Here is a 21,372-nt window from a genome sequence, read left to right as displayed (position 1 = left end):
GCATTTGTATTGATGTATCACCTCGTTCTCTTAACAGCCCTCTGTGTTAGGAACAATTGTTTACACATAATACGCATGAGAACGAAGAAACAGCATGAGCCGTTAAATTGCCCAACGTCACTCAGCTAGGAAGGGGGAGAGTCCGTGGGCCCATCTCACCACCTTCCCTCCTTAACCATAACCTCTCCTGATTATCCCTTTCTGAAAACCCCAAAAGGCTCAAATTCCCCGTTTTGACACATTGAAAGCTAGACTGACAGCTCTGGCTGGTAGTAGGTAACATCTGCACGCCCCGGAGCACCCTGCCTAGCCTGGAGTGAGCACTTCGAGTGTACCTAGCATCACCATCATCATTAAACCTCCTTCTCGCTGCGCATTCAAATAAGGCGCGTTATATGCACTTCTTTTATCGTACAGTAAAGTCCTCCTTGGGCCATGTTTACATTAAAGAGTTTCAATCCCCTTTGATACTTTTGGCTTATCTTATTCCATCCCTCTATCAACAATCATGAAATTTAAAGGTGAGGAGGGTTTCAGCAAACACAAAACTCCCTATTCGATATTTTAAATCTACGATATGGATCGTAAATCACACCTACTAAGCTTTCGCATATTTACACTGGGTGTCAGGGCAAATCACCAAAGAAATCAAGTGCGCAAACAGAAAAGTCTCAACGGATAGATGACAGAGTGTCAAGCAGGAGAGCCCCCAACAATCACCCCAGAGAGAGCGGAGGCTGAGCTGCCCCGCTTCAGATCCTGGCTCTCCCACTGACTAGCTGGGACAACCAAGTTGCTTCATCTCTCTGGGCCTCCGTGTTCTTATTTGTAAAATGGGGATGAAAATAGGACCTACCCCATGGGTTTCTTGATTATTATATGAGTTACACATATAGAACTTAAAACAATGTCTGGTGCAAAGTACGTGCTCAGTAAACCTGAATAATGATTCCGAGCTCTTGCTTCTGCACTCTCTGTTCTCCCTCCATTCAGACAAGTTTGATTTGTAGAAACACCTGTATTGGAATATCTGATTTTTGAGGGGGCCATTGTGTTTGGGGGCATTTCATCACCTGGATGTTTTCAGATATTTCCTCGTAACATTTTTTAAAAAGAGAGAAAGAGAGCTTTTGTATTAAGTACAATATAAACTATAAAACCCATGCAACATCAATTCATTGAGAAAACAGCTGTGAAATCTGCACCGTTGTGAGTCCATTAGCATTTGGCATTCTAACAATAGTCAACCAATCAGAATTCAACAATGCTCAGGTCACCCACAGGTCACACACGCAGAGGTATTTGTAAAGCCAGATTTCAGAACACAGACCCTAAATGGCAGAAAGAGTTGTCAGGTTGTTAAGATCTTGGAATGGAACCTTCTGAGTTTATATTCCAACTTTATCCCTTGGGCTGTCCCTTAACCTACGTAACTCCCAGGTTCTTCATCTATAAAGTGAGAATTGCAGGTGCCCCACAGGGTTGTTGTGAGGGTCAAGGGAGATGACTTACACAAAGCTGTTCATGTATAAACATATTAATATACATATATTGTAAATGGGCATTCATAAATGTTAACTACTGTTAATATATTCATAGGCAAAACGGATCCATTGAAAATATGAATTGCTTTTGATAAAGATTAAAGCTAAAATAATTAGGCTATAATTATCATTATCTATTAACAGAAAAGAAAGCCTAAGATGAATGTCTAAACAATCACAACACAGATGTACAAAAGGCCACCTGAGGAAGACCGGCAAAGCATAACCTGTATAAATAAATTAGCCCCAAAGAGCGAGCACATCCCTCGGAAAGGAAGTGGGGCAGCATGGAAACACAGGAGATGGCATCGTGGCCCACAGACTCCAAGGCTCTCTGTATAGTGCAGAAGTCCCCGAAGCTATTTTAGCTGAGGGACTTTTCCTAAAATCATCCACAATCCTTGGCTGTCGTGACTCTAGTCCCCAAGACCTCCTTGTGATTAGAGAACGACTTCCCACATAGCGTAACTTAATAAACTGACATTCCTTGTCTACCACGGGTCCAAGTACCCTTTTAGTTGAGAAAGTCAGTTTCTCAGAGTCCAGTCACGCCAGATCATTGTCAACAGTGGCTCCCCAGTACTCCCAGACAAGGTCTATCCAGTTAATTTTCTCTCGGAAAAGTTTGCCTTGCCATCTCTTCACATTTCTACAGTATATAACAGAACTGGTAAGAAAAAGCTGAAATCTGATTCCAGGTCTTCTGACCCTAAGTCCAATATTCTTTCCATTATGAAAGGATAAGAAGGGTCCCTCCTTCCTTAATTTTATTCAAAAATATGTAAATGAGAGCGTGAGAATGACAGTCACTGACCTAAACCCCACATGTGCACTGAACAAAGAAGACGGCCTGGTTAACAGTTCTTCTACTATTTCTACCTAAACATAGTCAGTCACAGCCTGTGATTCAGCTAGAGCGCTAATGCTCATGGCTTTGGCAGGTGGGTTTGCTGACAAGCGGCAAAAGCCCACGGAGAAAGCAAAACTTGGCCCGAAGGAGTGGGCTTGCAGCGACTACTAGTGGTCATCTTTTATCATTGCATGGTTGGTTAAAACATTTTCTGTGTAAAGGGGCCTATGACTTGCAGAGAAACATGATGAACGGCTACTTTTCACATTCCAATCTGTGATCGTTAGCCCCAAATGAAGTGTACATTTCTCTGTAAAAAGCTTTCCTCGTAGGGACGCCTGGCTGGCTCAGTTGGTAGAGATGCAACTCTTTTTTTTTTTTTTTTTAAGATTTTATTTATTCAACAGAGATAGAGACAGCCAGCGAGAGAGGGAACACAAGCAGGGGAAGTGGGAGAGGAAGAAGAAGGCTCATAGCGGAGGAGCCGGATGTGGGGCTCGATCACGCCCTGAGCTGAAGGCAGACGCTTAACCGCTGTGCCACCCAGGCGCCCCAAGATGCAACTCTTGATCTCAAGGTGGAAAGTTCAAGCCCCATGTTGGATGTAGAAATTACTTAAAAATAAAATCTTAAAAAAAAAAAGTCTTCCTTGCATATTAAGAAACACGCATTTCTTTAGAAAACCAAACATGAAAACATAGGACATATACAATATCACTTAGGTGAGATTATTCATTTAAAAATTAAAATATTTCAGTAAGAACCCCTTTTAAAGGATAAATTCCTCTAGTGATAATACAAAATTTCAAATACACACACATTTTTAGAAATATTGTAGTACAAACTCATAGTGTAAACAAATGTCTCCAAACATAGACTTTAAATGACATGCCCTGTGAGTTTGGGGGTTTTGTCTATTTTGTTGATCACTGAAATCTGCGTGTGCCCCAGTGTCTGGCAGACATAAAGGCACTCTGTACATATCTGTTGGATGGAGCTGACTCGAAATTTTCCCCCAAAAAAGAGAGACTGCATTTGCAAGCCTCCAAGTTTCACTAGGATGCTGTCTTAGCCTGTCCGGGATGTTGTAACAGAACACCATAGACTGGGGGCTTATAGCCAACGGAGACGTTCCTCGCAGTTCTGGAGGCTAGAAGTACAAGGTCAAGGCACCAACCATCCGATTCTGTGTCTGGTGAGAATCCTCCTGTTGGTCTTTTGGCTGTGTCCTTACATGGGTAGAAGGGTCAAGGGAGTTCTCTGAAGTCATTTTTATAAGGGCACTAATCCCATTTATGATGTCTACACTCTCATGACCTAATCACCCCCGAAAGATTAGGTTTAACTGGTGATTGTGGGAAACATAAATATTTAGCCCATAGTAGCTGGGAATCAAGAAATGAGGAGGTGGCGATTAGAACTGGTCTGAGAGCAGGCAAGAGGCAGAGTGAAGGCCCTTGTGGTCTCAGTACCTACTGCTGTCCTTGGTAAAGAGGAGCCTTCTCCAATAAGGGTTGTGTGCTGCTCAGGTCTCAAGCAGGAAGATCCCTGATCACCTAGAGATACTGGCTCGGTCAGGGTATCTCCACTGAGAGTAGACCAGCGCTTTCACAAATTACTTCCATCTAGAATTTCAACTTCAACTAGTGGGGGGAAACTGCCTTTTCAGGGTCCCGTTTCTTGGCCTGCAGGATGCATTTAAAAAACCGTTCCTGCCGAAGCCATTTTATGCCAAATTTCCCCTCCTTCCACTCAGAGATACAGCAAAATAATGAAAAGCTGTACCTGGATTGTTAGGTCTGAGTCCTTTCCAGAATGTTTTCTCTCCTCTGCCTTCAAACAGCCATTCATCTGCTTCTCTACCAGAAGTTTCAGAATACATTGGATGATAGGTCTCATTCAACCTATGAGATCATACGTTCTGAAGACTGGTAGAAGTCCTTATTTTAGTTCAAACTGGAGATCACGCTTTCCAAAAATAGAATAGTAGTGAAGTATGTAAGGACTGAAAGGAAAATAAGACAGTTAACTCAAAAGCCACACCATTAAATTCTCTTCTCAATTAGAGCAGGGGTTTCCATTTATCCACCTAGGACATCAAAAGACAGAGCAATTTGCCCAACTGTAAGTCTTGCACTGAAAAATGTGTGGTTTATAAAATGATCAAAACTATCATGTGTCTTCTTTTTATTCATTCAATACATGATATAAAATCATAAATTATGTTATCGACACTACCACTCCATAAAGAAGTACTAGAAATCTATGTCTCAATTGTACCAATTGTTTTCTTTTGTTTATTCGTTTGTTACATAAATGAAGGTCTACTTTACGAATTATCCTGAATGAGAACATTCCTGGACACCAAGATCCAAGGGAGACATTAGAGCAGGTGGCTAGGAGCACTGGGGTGGAGTCCTAGCTCCATCACGTACTAGCTATTTAACTAGTTGGGCAAGTTATTTAACCTTTCTGTTAAGTTATTCTGTTTAGTAACTAATATTCTATTTCTTGCCAGTAAAATAGTATTTAAAATAGTAATTATTTTACAATAACCATGAGAATTCCTATATGTAAAATGCTTGGAGCAATGCCTGACACATATAAGTACTCAATAAATATCAGCTTTTATAAGTAGTTAATCAGTTGGTTTTAAACCTGGTTGAAACCAACATAATCTTCATATTACATAGCAGTGAAATTCAAAACCTTTCGTGATCTGGTAGCAGACGAACAAGAATTTGAAAGGAAAGCAAATGGCATCTCTTCTCTAACTAAAGGAGAAGTCTTTTTTACCAGCTGATGGTATTTCTAGCACTTCACTCTTTTTGCCATTCAGATTTAACAAATAGGATACAATTTCTTTTTAATTCTGTTGGTAATATTTTTGCAGAAATTAGCTTGGCCACTGGAGGGCTCTCACAGCCTCTCATTAACGCTATATAAAAGTGATTCAGTACAAATTGCACAAAATATGAACAGTACAAAATACTACTAAAACATATGATACATCCTTTTACAAAAGCAATTCAGCAACATATAGCCAAAGGATTTAAATATGTATATTCTTTGATCCCGTTTCTAAAAGTCTACCTAAGAAAATCATTATGAAAAGATTCAATTCAGTTTTCTTTTTTTTTTAAGATTTTATTTATTTATTTGAGAGAGAGAGCAAGCATGAGTGGGCAGGGGGGTTAGGGGTAGAGGGAGAGGGACAGAGAAGCAGACTCCTCACTGAGCAGGGAGTCCCACAAGGGGCTTGATGTGAAGACCCTAGGATCATGAACTGCGCCAAAGGCAGAGGCTTAAACGATTGATCCACCCAGACACCCCAGTTTTTCAATTTACATTTCAATAAGTGTTCATTTAAGAAGCAAATATGTTGGGGTGCCTGGCTCGTGCAGTCAGTGACATGTGACTCTTCATCTTGGGTTCAAGAGTGCAAGCCCTGTATTCAACGCAGAGCTTACGTAAAAAAAAAAAAAAAGTAAATATATTATAAAATATGAATTTCAAAACGCAAATTGTTAAATTTCATTTAAAAATATCTGGACAGGGGCGCCTGGGTGGCACAGCGCTTAAGCGTCTGCCTTCGGCTCAGGGCGTGATCCCGGCATTCTGGGATCGAGCCCCACGTCAGGCTCCTCTGCTATGAGCCTGCTTCTTCCTCTCCCACTTCCCCTGCTTGTGTTCCCTCTCTCGCTGGCTGTCTCTATTTCTGTCGAATAAATAAATTTAAAAAATCTTTAAAAAAAAAAAAAGAAATATCTGGACAGTTAGAGATTGGTTTTTAAATACATACAAATATATTTGGAAAATCGATGCTGAAGTGATAACAAGCAGTCCCTTTAGGTAATGAGATTGAGTGCTCTTTCCCTCTCTCTTGTTCTTTAGGCGTTTTCCAATTTTCCATAATGAGTATGCGTTGATTTTAAAATGAGAAAAATATTTTATTTTTTTAATTTAAAATGTTTTCAATATTTTTAAATGTCACTATTATAAGGGTCTATAAAGAGTACTCATGTCCCTATACTATGTGACCATCCTAAAGATTATGTCACTACCTCATTGGCAGTCCTTTTCACCTTCAGAACATAGTTCAAACCCTTTAGGATGCAAGGCCACATAGACCCTTTGTAAACAACCCTCTCAGCAACCTCTCCCCTCCTCTGTACAGCCTCTCCCTCCCAAGCAACATCCATACCAGTTATAAGGAACTTTCTGGCAATTCCTCATAGAAGAATTCCACACTTTCTCATCCCCTCTGCTCTACACCTGCCCTTCTCCCTGCAGGAAAGGACCTTCTCCAGCCAGGCATTTTCCAGTCACTCAAAATTAGTTAGCCCAAGAACTTCCTATGACAGGACTTCACCTGCCTTTTCCTATGAAGTTCTGAAGAGTTCCCATAGCACCTTGTGCATGCTTACATCAAAGCATAAATTACCAATATTATACTGTTAAGTTTCGAATTAAACTGTGTAACTTGTTTTTTCATAAAGTGTAACATTGTATTCATTACTAGCCTCCAACCTATGGGAATGTAGATCCTTCTGCCTAGAAGGCTTCCTGACACAGCCACAACTCCTCCTCCCCCAACTCACTTCTCTCAAAGTTCTGTTCAGGTGTCATTTGGAACAGGAACACTCCTCACTTTCAGGTGAAATTAGGTGTACTCCTCATGCCCCCCAGCCCTCTGTATAGAGTCTAGACATGCTGCTTTGAAATGCCCTGTTTGTGTGTCTGGGAGTTCCTCAAAGGCAGAAGCTATGCCTGACTCATGCCGATACAGCCAGCATCTGTGCCAGGCCAGGGCAAACATTGCTATCTGAGCTAAACACCTTCCCTTAGAGCTTTCCAAATCAAAGTTCTAGCTATAATGTATACGGCTCTGTGGTTTCAACCACGATTATTTTGCAGGAAAATTTTGGTCCTATCCTGTGTAAGCAACCTCTAAGATCCAGTGATCCCCGCTTCCTGGTATCCGCTCTCGTGTAGTACCTTCCCACGCTGTTCCAGGGGGGGTCTGTATGAACAACAGCGTATGACAGAAGTCATGGCAAGAATATCACTTGCAAGATCAGCTTATAAAATGTCTGTAGCCAAATAGGACAGAGGTAAGCCAAACAATGAATCTGGAAGCTCTAAGCAAACATGAAAAAATAAGAAAAGCAACTGGCAGGATGAACTTTGTCAGTGCTCTGGAAAATACTCAAAGGTTTATAGCAACCAAACAAACATACAATCAAAAAAACCCATCTTCTAAAACGGTAGGAATGTTTAGGGATGTTTAGTTTGCCCTTTTTCCTCCCCTCCCCAGTGTAGCAGCAGTCTTGATCTTGAAGCACCAGCCCAGTTTCCAGATCCCTCCCTTGCACAAGAGGGAGCACAGCAAACCTTATTCGAAAATCATTGTGTACATCTGGGCGTCTGGTTGGCTCAGTCAGTTAAGTGTCTGCCTTCAGCTCAGGCCATGATCCCAGGGTCCTGGGATCAAGATCCACACTGGGCTCCCTGCTCAGCGGTCCATTTCTCTCTCTCCCTCTGCCCCTCTGCCCACTTGTACGCTCTTTCCCAAATAAATAAATAACAGTCTTTTAAAAAGTGAAAATCATTGTGTACATCTGCTCTGACTTGTCTTGAACTACTTGACAAGATTCTCATCTTCAGTTTGCCTAACTCAGAACTTAAGTGGAAAAAGCAGTGGGGACTGTTATAAACAATGCAAGGTGGACTGCCTGGGACAAGAGAGAACAAGGTCGAGATGATCAACAGACTGTCTAAGGACTGAAGGAGAAGCTAGGATGAGATTCCTTGAGAAATTAGAACATTCAAAAGCAGATCTGTATGTGAGGGAATTTAGAAAGCCACACACGTGCCAGGCAAGAGGCATACCCAGAAAAGACCCCAGAAGGCCTTAAACTTTCACTTTGGGCTGAGTCCTAGGATGAGTGTAAGCATAACTGATGCTGAAGGAGTGCTCCAACAGAGGCAAGCTGCAAAGACTGGGAGAGATAGTTGTACTTCTCTGTTCGCTTTTACATTCCTCTATTTATATTTTTTGTGAGCTTTTGTTGTTGTGTTGTCTGTTTAGCTCCTGGCATGCAAGGAAATCTTTCAAAACATTAGCTGAAGATGAACTAAAGGAACAGGTACTTCAGTGACCACACACAAGAAGGAATAGTCTTTGCAAAATAGTGCAGAAAAGTCAACCAAGAAATTTACATTTGGCAAAACTGTCCTCCCACAATGAGGGAGAAATTAAGACATTCCCAGATAAACAAAAACTGAGGAAGTTCATTGCCACTAGACCTGTCCTACAAGAAATACTGGAAAGAATCCTTCAGATTGAAACAAAAGGATACTCAATGGTAACTTGAAGCTTTAAGAAATAAAGATCTCCAATAAAGGTGAATACCTGGACAAATATAATAGCCAGTATTATTGTAATTTTGGTTTGTGGTTACACTCTTAGTGCCACATGATTTAAAAAACAATTGCATTAAAAAATAATAAATCTATGTTATTAAGCACACAATATACAAAGATGCAATTTGTAACATCAATAATAATAAAGTGGGGGAGGGGCACCTCGGTGGCTCAGTCATTAAGCATCTGCCTTCAGCTCAGGGCGTGATCCCAGAGTCCTAGGATCGAGCCCCGCATCAGGCTCCTCTGCTGGGAGCCTGCTTCTTCCTCTCCCACTCCCCCTGCTTGTGTTCCCTCTCTCGCTGGCTGTCTCTCTGTCAAATAAATAAATAAATAAATAAAAATAAATAAATAAATAAATAAATAAATAAATAAATAAAGTGGGGGAATGTAGTGGCATAGGAGCAGAGGTTTTACCTGCAATTGAAGTTAAATTGGTATCAATTCAAATTAGATTGTTACAAGTTTAGGATGTTAAACATAAGCCTCGTGGTAACCACAAAGAAAATGTTTATAGAATATATACAAAAGAAAATGAAAAGGGAATCAAAATATGTCATTACAAAAAAACTCAGCTAAACACAAATTAAGGCAGTAATGGAGAAAATAAGGGACAAAAAAAAAAAAAGCCATAGGACTTACAGCAAATAGCAAATAAAAAAAAAAAGAGGAAGACGAAAGCAAACAGCAAAATGGTGATAGTAAGGCCTTTTTTATCAGTAATTACTTTCAGTGTAAATGGATTAAACTCTAATTAAAAGACTGAGATTGGCAGAATGGATTCTTTTTTAAGATCCAACTCTGCTGTGTACAAGACAGTTTAAATACACAAAGATGAAAGTGCAAGGATGGGAAAAGATACAAGAATACCTCAGAGATATGTGGGTTCATTTCCAGATCACCCCAATGAAGCAAATATCACAATAAAGTGAGTCAAATGAATTTGTTGGTTTCCCAATGCATATAAAAGTTATGTTTACACTGTACTACAGTCAATTAAGTATGCAATTGCATTATGTCTGGGGAAAACAACATGCAAACTTTAATTTAAAAACACTTCAGGGGTGCCTGGGTGGCTCAGTCAGTTAAGCATCTATCTTCAGCTCAGGTCATGATCCCAGAGTCCTGGCATTGAGCCCCTTGCTGGGCTCCCTGCTCAGCAGGGAACCTACCTCTCACTCTCCCTCTGCCCCTCCCCCTGCTCATGTGCTCTCTCTCTCTCCCATAAAAAAAATCTTAAAAAAAAAAAAACCACTTCATTGCTAAAAAATGCTAATCATAATCTGAGCTTTCAGTGAGCCATAATCACTGATCACATGTCCCTACAACAAATATAATAATAATGAAAAAGTTTGAAATATTGCAAGAATTACCAAAATGTGACACAGAGACACAAAGTGATCGAATGTTAGAAAAATAGCACCAGTAGACTTGCTTGATGCAGGGTTGTCACAAACCTTCCATTTATAAAAAATGCAGTATCTGTGAAATGCAATAAAGCAAGGTGCAATAAAACAAGGAATGCCTGTATTCTGTGCAAACAGTAACCAAAAGTGAGCTGGGGTAACCATGCTAATATCAGATGAAACAGACTTTAAATCAAAAGCTGTTACAAGAAACAAAGGATATTATATATTGATATGAGTCAATTCATCAAGATGATATAAGAATTGTAAACATATATGCACTAAACAACAGTGTCCAAAATACATGAAGCAAACATTGACAGAATTGAAGGGAGAAATAGTTCTACAATGATAGTTGGAGCCTTTAATACCCTGCTTTCAATAATGGATGAAATAACCAGACAGAAAATCAATAAGGATATAAAGGACTTGAACAACACAATAAACCAAATAGACCTAAGAGATATATACAGAACATTCCACGCAATAACATGAGTGTACACATTCTTTTCAAGTACATATGGAATTTCCATGACAGAACATATGTTAAGCCATAAAACAAGTCTTAATAAATTTAAAAAGATTGAAATCATACAAAGTATCTTTTCTAATCACAGTGGAATGAAACTACAAATCAATAACAGAAGAAAAACAGGAAAATATACAAAGGAAACTGAACAACTCAATCTTAAACAACCAAGAAGGGGGTGCCTGGGTGGTTCAGTTGGTTAAGTAACCAACTTTTGATTTTGGCTCAGGTCTGATCTCAGGGTTGTTGGATCGAGCCCCATGATGGGCTCTACACTAAGAATATAGCCTGCTTAGGATTCTGTCTCTATCTCTCCCTCCCCTCACCCCACTCATGTTCTCTCTCTCTCTCTCTAAAAAAGCAAACGTACAAACAAGGAGTCAAAGAAGAAATCACAAGGGAAATTAGAAAATACCTTGAGACAAATGAAAATAAAAACACAACACTACATACCAGAACTTACGGGATGCTAATTAAATTTCTATTCTAAGATAGAAATTTATAGCTATAAAAACATCCATTAAACAGAAAGATCTAAAATCAATAACCAAACTATAAATCACGAGGAACTAAAAAAAGAAGAGCAAACTAAATTCAAAGCTAGTAGAAGGAAATAATAAAGATTAGAGTGGAAATAAATAGAGAAAATCAAAATCAAAAGTTGGTTCTTCGAAAAGATCAACAAAATTGACAAACCTTTAGCTAGATGGCTAAGGAGAAAGACAACTCAAACTCCTAAAATCAGAAGTGAAAATAGGAACATTTCTACTTATTTGACAAAAACATAAAGGATTTTAAAAGAATACTATGAACAACTATATGCCATCAAAAAAGATAACCTAGATGAAAAGGACAAATTCCTAGAAACACACAATCTACCTAAAAACAACTCATGAAGAAATAGAAAATTTGAATAAACCTATAACTAGTAAGGAGATTAAATCACTAATTCAAAACCTCCCAACAAATAAAGGCCCAGGGCTTCACTGGTGAGTTCTACAAAACATGGAAAGAAGAATTAACACCAGTCTTTCTCAAACTCTTCCAAAAATTCAAAGCACAGAGAACACTTCCTAATATTCTATAAAGCCAGGATTATCCTAATATCAGGACCAAAGACATTACAGAAAAAACAAAACAAAACAAAACTACAGGCCAATATCTTTTATGAGTATTGATGCAAAACCCTCAACAAAATCCTAGCAAACTGAAAAATATACAAATGCATCAAATTAACATGGTGTACACCTTAAATTTACATGTTGTATGTCAAGTATATTTCAAATAAATAAACAAACAAACAGCATATTAAAAGGATTATTCACCATGAGCAATGGGATTTACTCTTGGAATGCAAAAGATAGTTCAACGTAGTACAAAAACCAAGCAGTGTAATACATCACAGTAATAGATGGGGGGAAAAAAACACGTGATCATCTCTAGTGCTGCAGAAAAAGCATTTGACAGGGGCGCCTGGGTGGCTCAGTCGTTGGGCATCTGCCTTCGGCTCAGGGCATGATCCCGGAGTCCTGGGATCGAGCCCCACATCAGGCTCCTCCGCTATGAGCCTGCTTCTTCCTCTCCCACTCCCCCTGCTTGTGTTCCCTCTCTCGCTGGCTGTCTCTATCTCTGTCAAATAAATAAATAAAATCTTTAAAAAAGAAAGAAAGAAAGAAAGAAAGAAAGAAAGAAAGAAAGAAAGAAAGAAAGAAAGAAAGAAAGAGCATTTGACAAAATTCAACACCTTGTCATTATAAAAACATTCAATAACCTAGATATAGATGGAATTTCTTCAACATGATAAGTAGGCCATATCTGAAAAATCCACAACTAAAAAAAAAAAAAGGAAAAGAAAAATCCACAGCTGACATCATACACAATGGTGAAAGACTGAAAACTTTTCCTCTAAGATCAAGAACCAAACAAGGATTCCTGCTTTCACTACTTCTATTCAGCATAGTATTGGAGGTTCTAGCTAGAGCGATTAGGAAAGAAAAAGAAATAAAATCATCCAAATTAAAAAGGAAGAAGTAAAATTATCTGTTTGTATGATATGATCTTACATGTAGAAAACCCTAAAAATTCCACACGCTATAAAATTGTTAGAGTTAATAAATAAATTCAGCAAAGTTGCAGGGTACAAAATCAACACACAAAAACTAACTGCATTTTCTACACACTGAACAATCTGAACGGAAATTAAGAAAATCCCATTTACAATGCATCAAAAGGAACCAACTATATAAGAATAAATCTGAGGGGAAAGTCTTGTACATTGAAAACTACAAAATATTGTTGAAATTAAAGACATAAATAAATGCAAAGCTATTCCATGGTCATAGACTGGAAGACCTAATATTGTTAAGATGACAATACCATCCAAAGTGATCCAGACTCGGTGAAATCCCTATCAAAATTCCAATGGCGTTTTTGTAAAAATAGAAAAACCCATCCTAAAATTCACACGGGGGCGCCTGGGTGGCACAGCGGTTAAGCGTCTGCCTTTGGCTCAGGGCGTGATCCCAGCGTTCTGGGATCGAGCCCCACGTCAGGCTCCTCCGCTGGGAGCCTGCTTCTTCCTCTCCCATTCCCCCTGCTTGTGTTCCCTCTCTCGCTGGCTGTCTCTATCTCTGTCTAATAAATAAATAAAATCTTTAAAATAAAATAAAATTCACACGGAATATCAAGGGACACCAAATAGCCCAAACAATCTTGAAAAAGAACAAATATGGGAGACTCACGCTTCCTCATTTCAAAATTTGCTACAAAGCTATACTAATCAAAACAGTGTGGTACTGGCATAAGGAGAGATACATAGACCAATGGAATAAAACAGAGAGCCCAGAGAGAAACTTTCTCATATATGGTTAGTGATTTTGGACAAAGGTGTCAAAACCATTCAACAGGAAGAACAGTTTGCAACAGATGGTGCTGGGTACTGAATACTCATGCAAAAAGAAAAAGAAAAAAAAAAGAATTTGGACCCCTTACCTTACATCATTTACAAAAGTAACTCAAAGTGGATCAAAGATCTAAAATTTAAGAGCTAAGAAATATAAAATTCTTAGAAGAAAAGCTAGGGGGAAAGCTTCATGACACTGGATTTGGCAATGATTTTTGGATTTTGGGTAGGATACCAAAAGCACAGACAACAAAAGAAAAAATAGGTAAACTGGACTTCATCAAAATTTAAAACTTTTGTGCATCAAAGGACATTAAAAGTGAAAAGATCACCTACAGAATGGGAGAAAATATTTGCAAATCATATATCTGATAAAAGATTAATATCCAGAATATATAAAGAACTCCTAGAGCTCAACAACAAAAATAAATGATCCAATTTCAAAAATGAACAAAGCACCTAAGTGGACATTTCTCCAAAGATATACAAATGGCCAATAAATACATGAAAAGATGCTTAACATCTAAGCCACTAGGGAAATGCAAATAAAACCACAGTGAAATAACACTTCACATCCATTTGGATGGCTATTATTAATAAAATGGAAAATGACAAGTGTTGGTGAGGCTATGAAAAAATTAGAAACCCTTGTGCATTACTGGTGGGAATGCAAAATGATGCAGCTGCTGGGAAAAAGTTTGGTGGTTCCTCACAAAGTTTAATGTAGAATTATTCAATGATCCAGCAATTCCATTTCTGGGTGTATACCCAAAAGGCTCAAAAGCAGGGACTTAATCACATACTTGTAAGCCAATGTTCATAGCAGCATTATTCACAATGGCTAAAATGTGGAAACCCAAATCTCCATCATCAGATGAATGCACGTATATATATACACATATACTTACTCATAAAATATTCATTCATAAAAGGAAATTCCAACACATGCTACAACACAGATGTATCTTGAAAACATTTTGCTAAGTGAAGGAATGAAGGAAGTCAGACACAAAAGGACAAGCGTTTTATGATTCCACTTATACAAGATACTGACAATAGGTAAATTATCACAGAAACAGAATATAGAATAGAGGGTATCAAGAGCTGGGAGTGGTGGGAAAAGGGAGTTATTATTTAACAGGTACAGAATTTGTCTTGGATAATGAAAAAGTTCTGAATATAATGGTGATGGTTGAACATTGTGAATGTAGTTAATGCTACTGAATTACTCTTAAAAATAATTAAAATGATTTTTATATTATGTATATTTTGCCATAAAAAAATTGGGAGGATATGGTAATCAGACTCTAGGATAGCCCTCAATAATCCCTTCCTCCCTGTATTCCATACCCTTGTGTAATATCCTCCAACTGCATATGGGCTTGTGACTCACGTAAGAGTCTAAGTAACAAAAGAAACTGGCATCATTCTTCCTCTCTTTTGGATCATTCATTTGGGGGAAGCCATCTACCATATTGTGGACAGCTCCATGGATAGGTCCATAGAGGAGGGAAGTGAGCACCTGTCAACAGCCACGTGAATGAACTGGAAAGCGGATCCTCCAGCTGTCAAGATTCCATATGACTTCAGCCCTAAATAACATAACTGCATACTTGTAAGAGCCATCCTGAGCCATCACTCTCAGCTAACCTGCTTTTGGGTTTCTGACCCTCAGATAGATACTGTGTGAGATATGTTATTTTAAGCAGCTAAATTTGGGAGTAATTTGTTACGCTGTAATAAATAATACCAGAGGTGGGTGTATCAGAGTAAAGGGAAAGAAGTGAAAGCAAGACCATATGTCATGAAAGAAAATAATCACAAAACACTGGTATGTTTTATACCTGAAATATCGCATAAAATTTTATATTTTGTAATTTAAAAAAAGATTTCTCAAGCTAATCATTTAGTGTATAATGACTAATAGACTTTAAAGGAACAAAAGGAGAAAATGTCATTCTTAAGGGACAAGAAAGTTGAGCTCACACAGGATACTAAAAGGGCTTCAATCAGTTTCGTTGGCATTAAAAGTTTTTATTCTGAATTTAATCCACAATCTATACAAGTTATTTACAAGGCATGAAAATGGAAAACAGCACAAAATACGATTGAGGTATAAGCTGAGAGCACAGTATGTCATGTTTCAATAAATATAATTCAAAATTTGTAAACTAAGTGACCAGATAGATGAGTCTTGTTTATAGTAAAACCATATAAAATATTTATTTCACGTGAGGTAGAGGACAGTTTTGTGTGTCATGTGATGCAACCAACCACAGCAATTTTAACCATAAAACTGTACATCATTGGCAAAATTTTAAATTGAATTATGGTCAATGTAGTCAACAACCTGTTTCAAGAGTTGCAGAACAGATACTCACTGCCTTCACAGGTTAGAAATTCAGAAATAATTTAAGACTACTGTGTTGGCTTAAAATTATGAGGATAAGCAAATACTTCTAACAGGATGGTTAAAAGCAAGTCTATTTTATTTCTCCCAAACTATAATTCCCCCAAAGTTGTCCTAGATTCAGCAATTCTTTTAGCAGGACTTTTTTTACTAGAACTACTTTAAGTATGCTGTGCTTTATTTTCAAGTGAGGTATCTATATTGAAGAAAAAAATCTTATAAATTTCTTTTTACATTCAACTAACTTAATATACTATTTTGTTTTCTGGGCTTAATTTTTAAATTTCAGTTTTTACATTTGATCACTTTCTAATTCAAAACAGTAGCACTATATAAGACATTTAATTCTATTACTAAAGAAACAAGCTCCAGATCGCATTACAGTTTTCGAAGCCATCTAAAATGGAAAGATTCTACAAAAATAAAATGAAACATAAAAACAAAAAAAAAAACTGTCCTTTTAAACAAGATGCAATATAGAATACCCAAATTTCTTCCAATAAGGAAATGCTTCAGTATCCTATACTAGAAAAAAATTTAAACTGTTTATTCAATCCCACAATGTATAATACAGCAGTAATGTGTCCCTTATTGCTGACAGCTTCAATAAAAATTAACAAGTAGTTCTAAGCACAGAAATAGATGTACAGTATGAGCACAACTTTTCATTGTATTGATTTTTAATGTCCTGTCGTGCGGATTAAATGCATAAGAGCAAATGAAAATGAGGATTTCCCCCAAAGCAATCAAAACATGTCATTGAGAAGAAAATTTTAGAAGCTGATCAAAAACCTTCAGCACCAGCTTGACAATTAATTTTAGGGAAATACCTTGAACATGTTTCGTATTACTTGAGTTTCCTTTTTCTCCTTTCCTTCAAACAGAACCCCCCCCCCCCAGAGGTGCAAATAAATTGGGTGTTCTGTCACGACTTCTAAAACCTACGGATAACCTGCAAATATCATTGTACTCGTCCATTTCACCTACTTTAGTAACTGGTTCTTAATTCGATATGTACAAATGATCTTATATCTCAACTGGTAATACATTAAATATGCTATAAAATTAGTTCAAGAAGCATAAAACATCCTGACTCTCATGGACACAGAAATTCAAGCAAAAGAATATGCTTTACAAAACTGAAGCACAAGCCAAAGTTATGTTGTCGGTCAAACCCTCCCATAGTGTCACAAGTTGCATTTGTGAAATCAGCTGGTTAGAGCTTCCGCAATGACAGCAGGTTTTAGGTTTACCACCTTTACAGATTTGGTACCTTTTACTCACAACAATTAAAGTATAGAAACTATCGTTACCCAAATTAAACATCACCCATCACCCAGTAAGCTAATATTCTATCTTTTCTTCCTTCTTAAGATGCTCTACGCTTTTGATAGGCCGTTCCTTTAATGCAGTTTTTTAAAGTAAATATTTTTATATTTTTCCTAAAAAGAATAATATTACAAAGTTTGAGGAAAAATCTGCTTACCTAACAAATTGGCACACAAAACCTAACACCAAAACAAACTTTAAGCTGGCAACCAACACACAAAATGAGCATGCAAAGAATAGAAGAATAAGTTTATATGGATATTTCAGCAGAGGCCACTTTTAAAGTATTACAAAATCTTTCTATTTTTAACCTATGTGGTGCAGTTTAACTTAAAATTACTTTTAACTAGAATAAGTATAATATTTACAATGGACTAAAAAGCTCTATTTTCAAGGAAGTTAGACAGAAACCTATGGCACATCAATGATCTTCTGGAAAATGAAGACAATACAATTTTATGTGGCAAGTTTTCCTAATGCGAAGGACTAGGAAAAATATTTCTTTACTCAATTCTAACTTAAGAGTTTATGATGATTTAAAGATGTTGAAGCACTGCTTAGAATTTTAAAATAAAATATTTCAAAGATTAAGCAATTTATTTTAGAAGTTTTGGGTTGAAACAAGTAAGCTTGTCATTTGCTAAGTAACATAAGCACTAAGATTTTTTAGTAAATTAGAAAAACAAAATTATAGGGGCTTGAGTTTATCTCCCAAAAAGCTTAGCTGTGACACAACTAAAATGAACTTTATCATAAGATGTCTTTGTGATGTTTCTTTCTCCAGATCTAAATAAAAGGTATCAGGAGGGTATATCATTTTTAACATTTGTTCCTCCTTGAGGAAACCAAGAATCAACAAATTAAATTGCAGGGTAATATAGTAAAATTTAAATGGCAAATAGAAAATACACATTTACATCACACTCTAGTAAAGAAACTATACTTTGAGAAGTACAAAAATTCTTCTAGGATATGTAAGTACCATTAAGTGAAATACGAAAATAACTGGCTAAATGATAACCTACTGATTTTTGAAGGTCTATACCAGTAGAGTATCTCTTGTCTACGCTGGGAATTGTATACAACCTTAACTCTAGCTGATTTATTTTAAAAATAAATTTAGCTCTCAAGTAATTTCATACAGTACCCTACGTGAGAACATAAACATAAAATTCCTGGAATAATAATGTCAATTAATGGTAGCTTCAGGAAACTTCCTTTAAAAACTGCATACTAAGAATTTTACCTAGTATCTTTTAAGCCAAGAATTAACGAATATGAAATTTGCCATTAAAGAATGACAGACTTTTCTGTGCAAAAAAAAGTGCAGAAGATTTGCCCCTCCCCCAATCTATGGAATTCCTTTGTCTTCTAAAAATTATCTAAAAACCTTTTAGTAGCAGGTAACTAAACTTCTCTATATTAACCTACCATACACTACCAGTTGACTGTAAATTCCTGATTTGGATATTACGTAGTAATTGAAAATGGTCCATTCGTGCAAATATTGATAAGACTTAACACTTAAACATACAAAAATCCAAAATAACCTTCAAGGTGTTTAATTTACAATTTAAGGAAAAACAAACCCACTAAGGAAAACAAATCCATTATATAAATTTCAGTAAGACCCATAACTACATGTAAAAACTGTACAGGAGGATTATGGATTGTATACAAACTGATGTACATCAATGGTGTCAGTTTTTCTCAAGAACATGAATATTTTCACACCTCTATTAACAACATCAACAAAAGTCCAAAAATTATTACATTTTATTCCCTCTTCTGAAGTTGCTGCATAAAAAAAATTCTAAATATAACCACATTGAAACCAAAAAACAAATTACAACTGCTTCTTGTATTTAATAGCAGTGTATAACAAAGTACGTTATCCTTCCTCATTATGCCTATGGGGAGTGCTATAACCTCATCAATGAAATTCCTCTTTTGATAAAATGCCTCTTGAGAGACATTAAAAAGAGAACTGGTGGAAATTCATTCTATAATATGAACAAAATAAAAGCACATTTTATGTATAATAATGAGTATACTATATCAATTTAGAAAGGAGACTGTGTTAACGAAAACAATGGAGATTCAACTCCTTCAGTAGCTCTATATATCTGAAATATGAAGCCACCATTGTATGTAAAATTGAATCTGATATATGGGTAACAAAACTGTGACCACAACTATCACACAATGCAGCTTTTAAAAAGTATACAACTGCTAAATTTGCATTACAAATATAGGCAGATTATCTAATAGTTCAAACCATATAGTACTGTTTCTAAGCCGGTTGAAAAAAAAAAGTACAAAGAAACATACACTTTCATTCATTTGGAAAATGTAAAAATTTATGTACTAATATATAATCAATCTCTTCACTTTCTCTGATCTACAAGTGGACAGGATGCCTAGTTATCTTCATGCAGACAGTTATTCAGAATTCAATAGCCAAAGCAAATAAACAAACAAAAATAACCCTGTTGGGAATACACAGATGAATCTCTTTGAAGGTTTCTATTCTTTAGCAGTCTTAGATGATTTCAAAATTTGCAGCTTTAGCTCTTTTATCATCATCTCTAACTTCTGTCTTGCCTCCCGTTCCTGTCGAAGTTCATCCTGGAGCTCTTGCCTATCAGCCTCAGCATGGTCCAATCTCTGTCTCAGTTCCGCCAACTGTGAGATTTAAAAGACTGTATCAGTTTTCATTCAGTTTTGTTTTTCCATTTAATCTTCACATCATGGCAAAGACTTACTTTCAAATTACTCTTTACAAAATGAACTATTTTGAGCATACTACAATCTCTTGAATATCTAATAATATTCACCCAGTTTTGACATAACATTGAATTGAGGGGGAAAAAAGGGTCAAGAGAACTAACACCTAGAGCACTTTCATTATGCCCTACGGTTTAGCATACCTCTCACACAGCCTTGAGGGTTATTTGTTCATCTTCCCCAAGTTGTGAGCTACTATTCATTTTTGCTCAAGTGCTTTTGAACATAGTGGGCAACAATTCATGTCTGTTAATTTGTTGATTTGAAAGCCCATCTACTACATTAAGATAATGTAACATTTGATATTCAGAGAGCCAGAGATTAGCAATTTGAGCAACTACAGAAACCTAATGAAAGTTTAATAAATCAATCAAAATTTTTTTAAAAATCATCTTGGGGGGCGTCTGGGTGGCTCAGTCTGTTAAGCATCTGCCTTTGGCTCAGGTCATGATCCCGGGGTCCTTGGACTGAGCCCCACATCGGGACCGCTGCCCAGCAGGGAGCCTGCTTCTCCTTCTCCCTCTGCCTGCTACTCCCACTGCTTGTGCTCTCTGTCAAATAAATAAATAAAATCTTTAAAAAAAAATCATGTTGGATGATCTACCATAAACTTGTGTTTAACAGAATTATCTATTTTGAAATCTTGCCCAATGAAATGAGCTTGACAAAAAGTAATTTTAATAGAAAAGGTAACACAGCTTCAATTTCCACACTGAAAGGGCAACATTATACAAACTGAGTAATCCTTACCTGTGCTGCATATTCAGCCTCTTTGTCTTTTTCTAAATTTGAATCACAGGTACATTTTTGCTTCATTACCTGCTCTAATTTTTTCTCTAAGTCTTTCTGTTCAATATAAAATTCTTCCATTCTATGAGCATGTTCATTCTGCAAAGATTCAAGCTCTTTCTGCAAATTCTGCTGTTCTTCAGTGAGCTCCTTCATAGCTTTTGAACTGCTCAACATTTCAACTTCCTGTAATATAAAGAATCACAATACAATTTTTATTTTAATTCCATCATGCTAAAAATTTCAATACAGGAAAAAACAGGACAGAGAACATCTAAAATTCAGCTGTCACATCAGTTTTATATTTAAGTAATTAGCTTGAAAAACTATTTCCTCTAAAAATTTAAAAGAAAATTGCTTATGAGTGTAGAACTCTAAATCTTAAACACATTTACAATAT

The 21,372-nt window shown here is 36.9% G+C and overlaps 1 protein-coding gene across 3 annotated transcripts in view; it reads right to left on the bottom strand.

Annotated features, from left to right (window-relative positions):
* Positions 1-15,670: 15,670 nt before the first annotated feature.
* SKIL (SKI like proto-oncogene) overlaps positions 15,671-21,372 on the bottom strand; it is a 29,025-nt gene continuing 23,323 nt past the window's right edge. For all 3 annotated transcript variants that reach the window (XM_026498802.4, XM_026498795.4, XM_044384178.3), the window contains exons 6-7: positions 20,934-21,158; positions 15,671-20,081 (exon numbers count right to left, since the gene is read on the bottom strand). In XM_026498802.4, coding sequence (XP_026354587.2) covers positions 19,923-20,081; positions 20,934-21,158 — 384 coding nt within the window. In that variant the 3' untranslated portion in view covers positions 15,671-19,922. The remainder of the gene's footprint in view (positions 20,082-20,933; positions 21,159-21,372) is intronic.

Source organism: Ursus arctos, unplaced genomic scaffold (genome assembly GCF_023065955.2).
Source record: "Ursus arctos isolate Adak ecotype North America unplaced genomic scaffold, UrsArc2.0 scaffold_4, whole genome shotgun sequence".
NCBI lineage: Eukaryota > Metazoa > Chordata > Mammalia > Carnivora > Ursidae > Ursus > Ursus arctos.
This window is presented reverse-complemented; position numbering and strand designations above follow the sequence as displayed.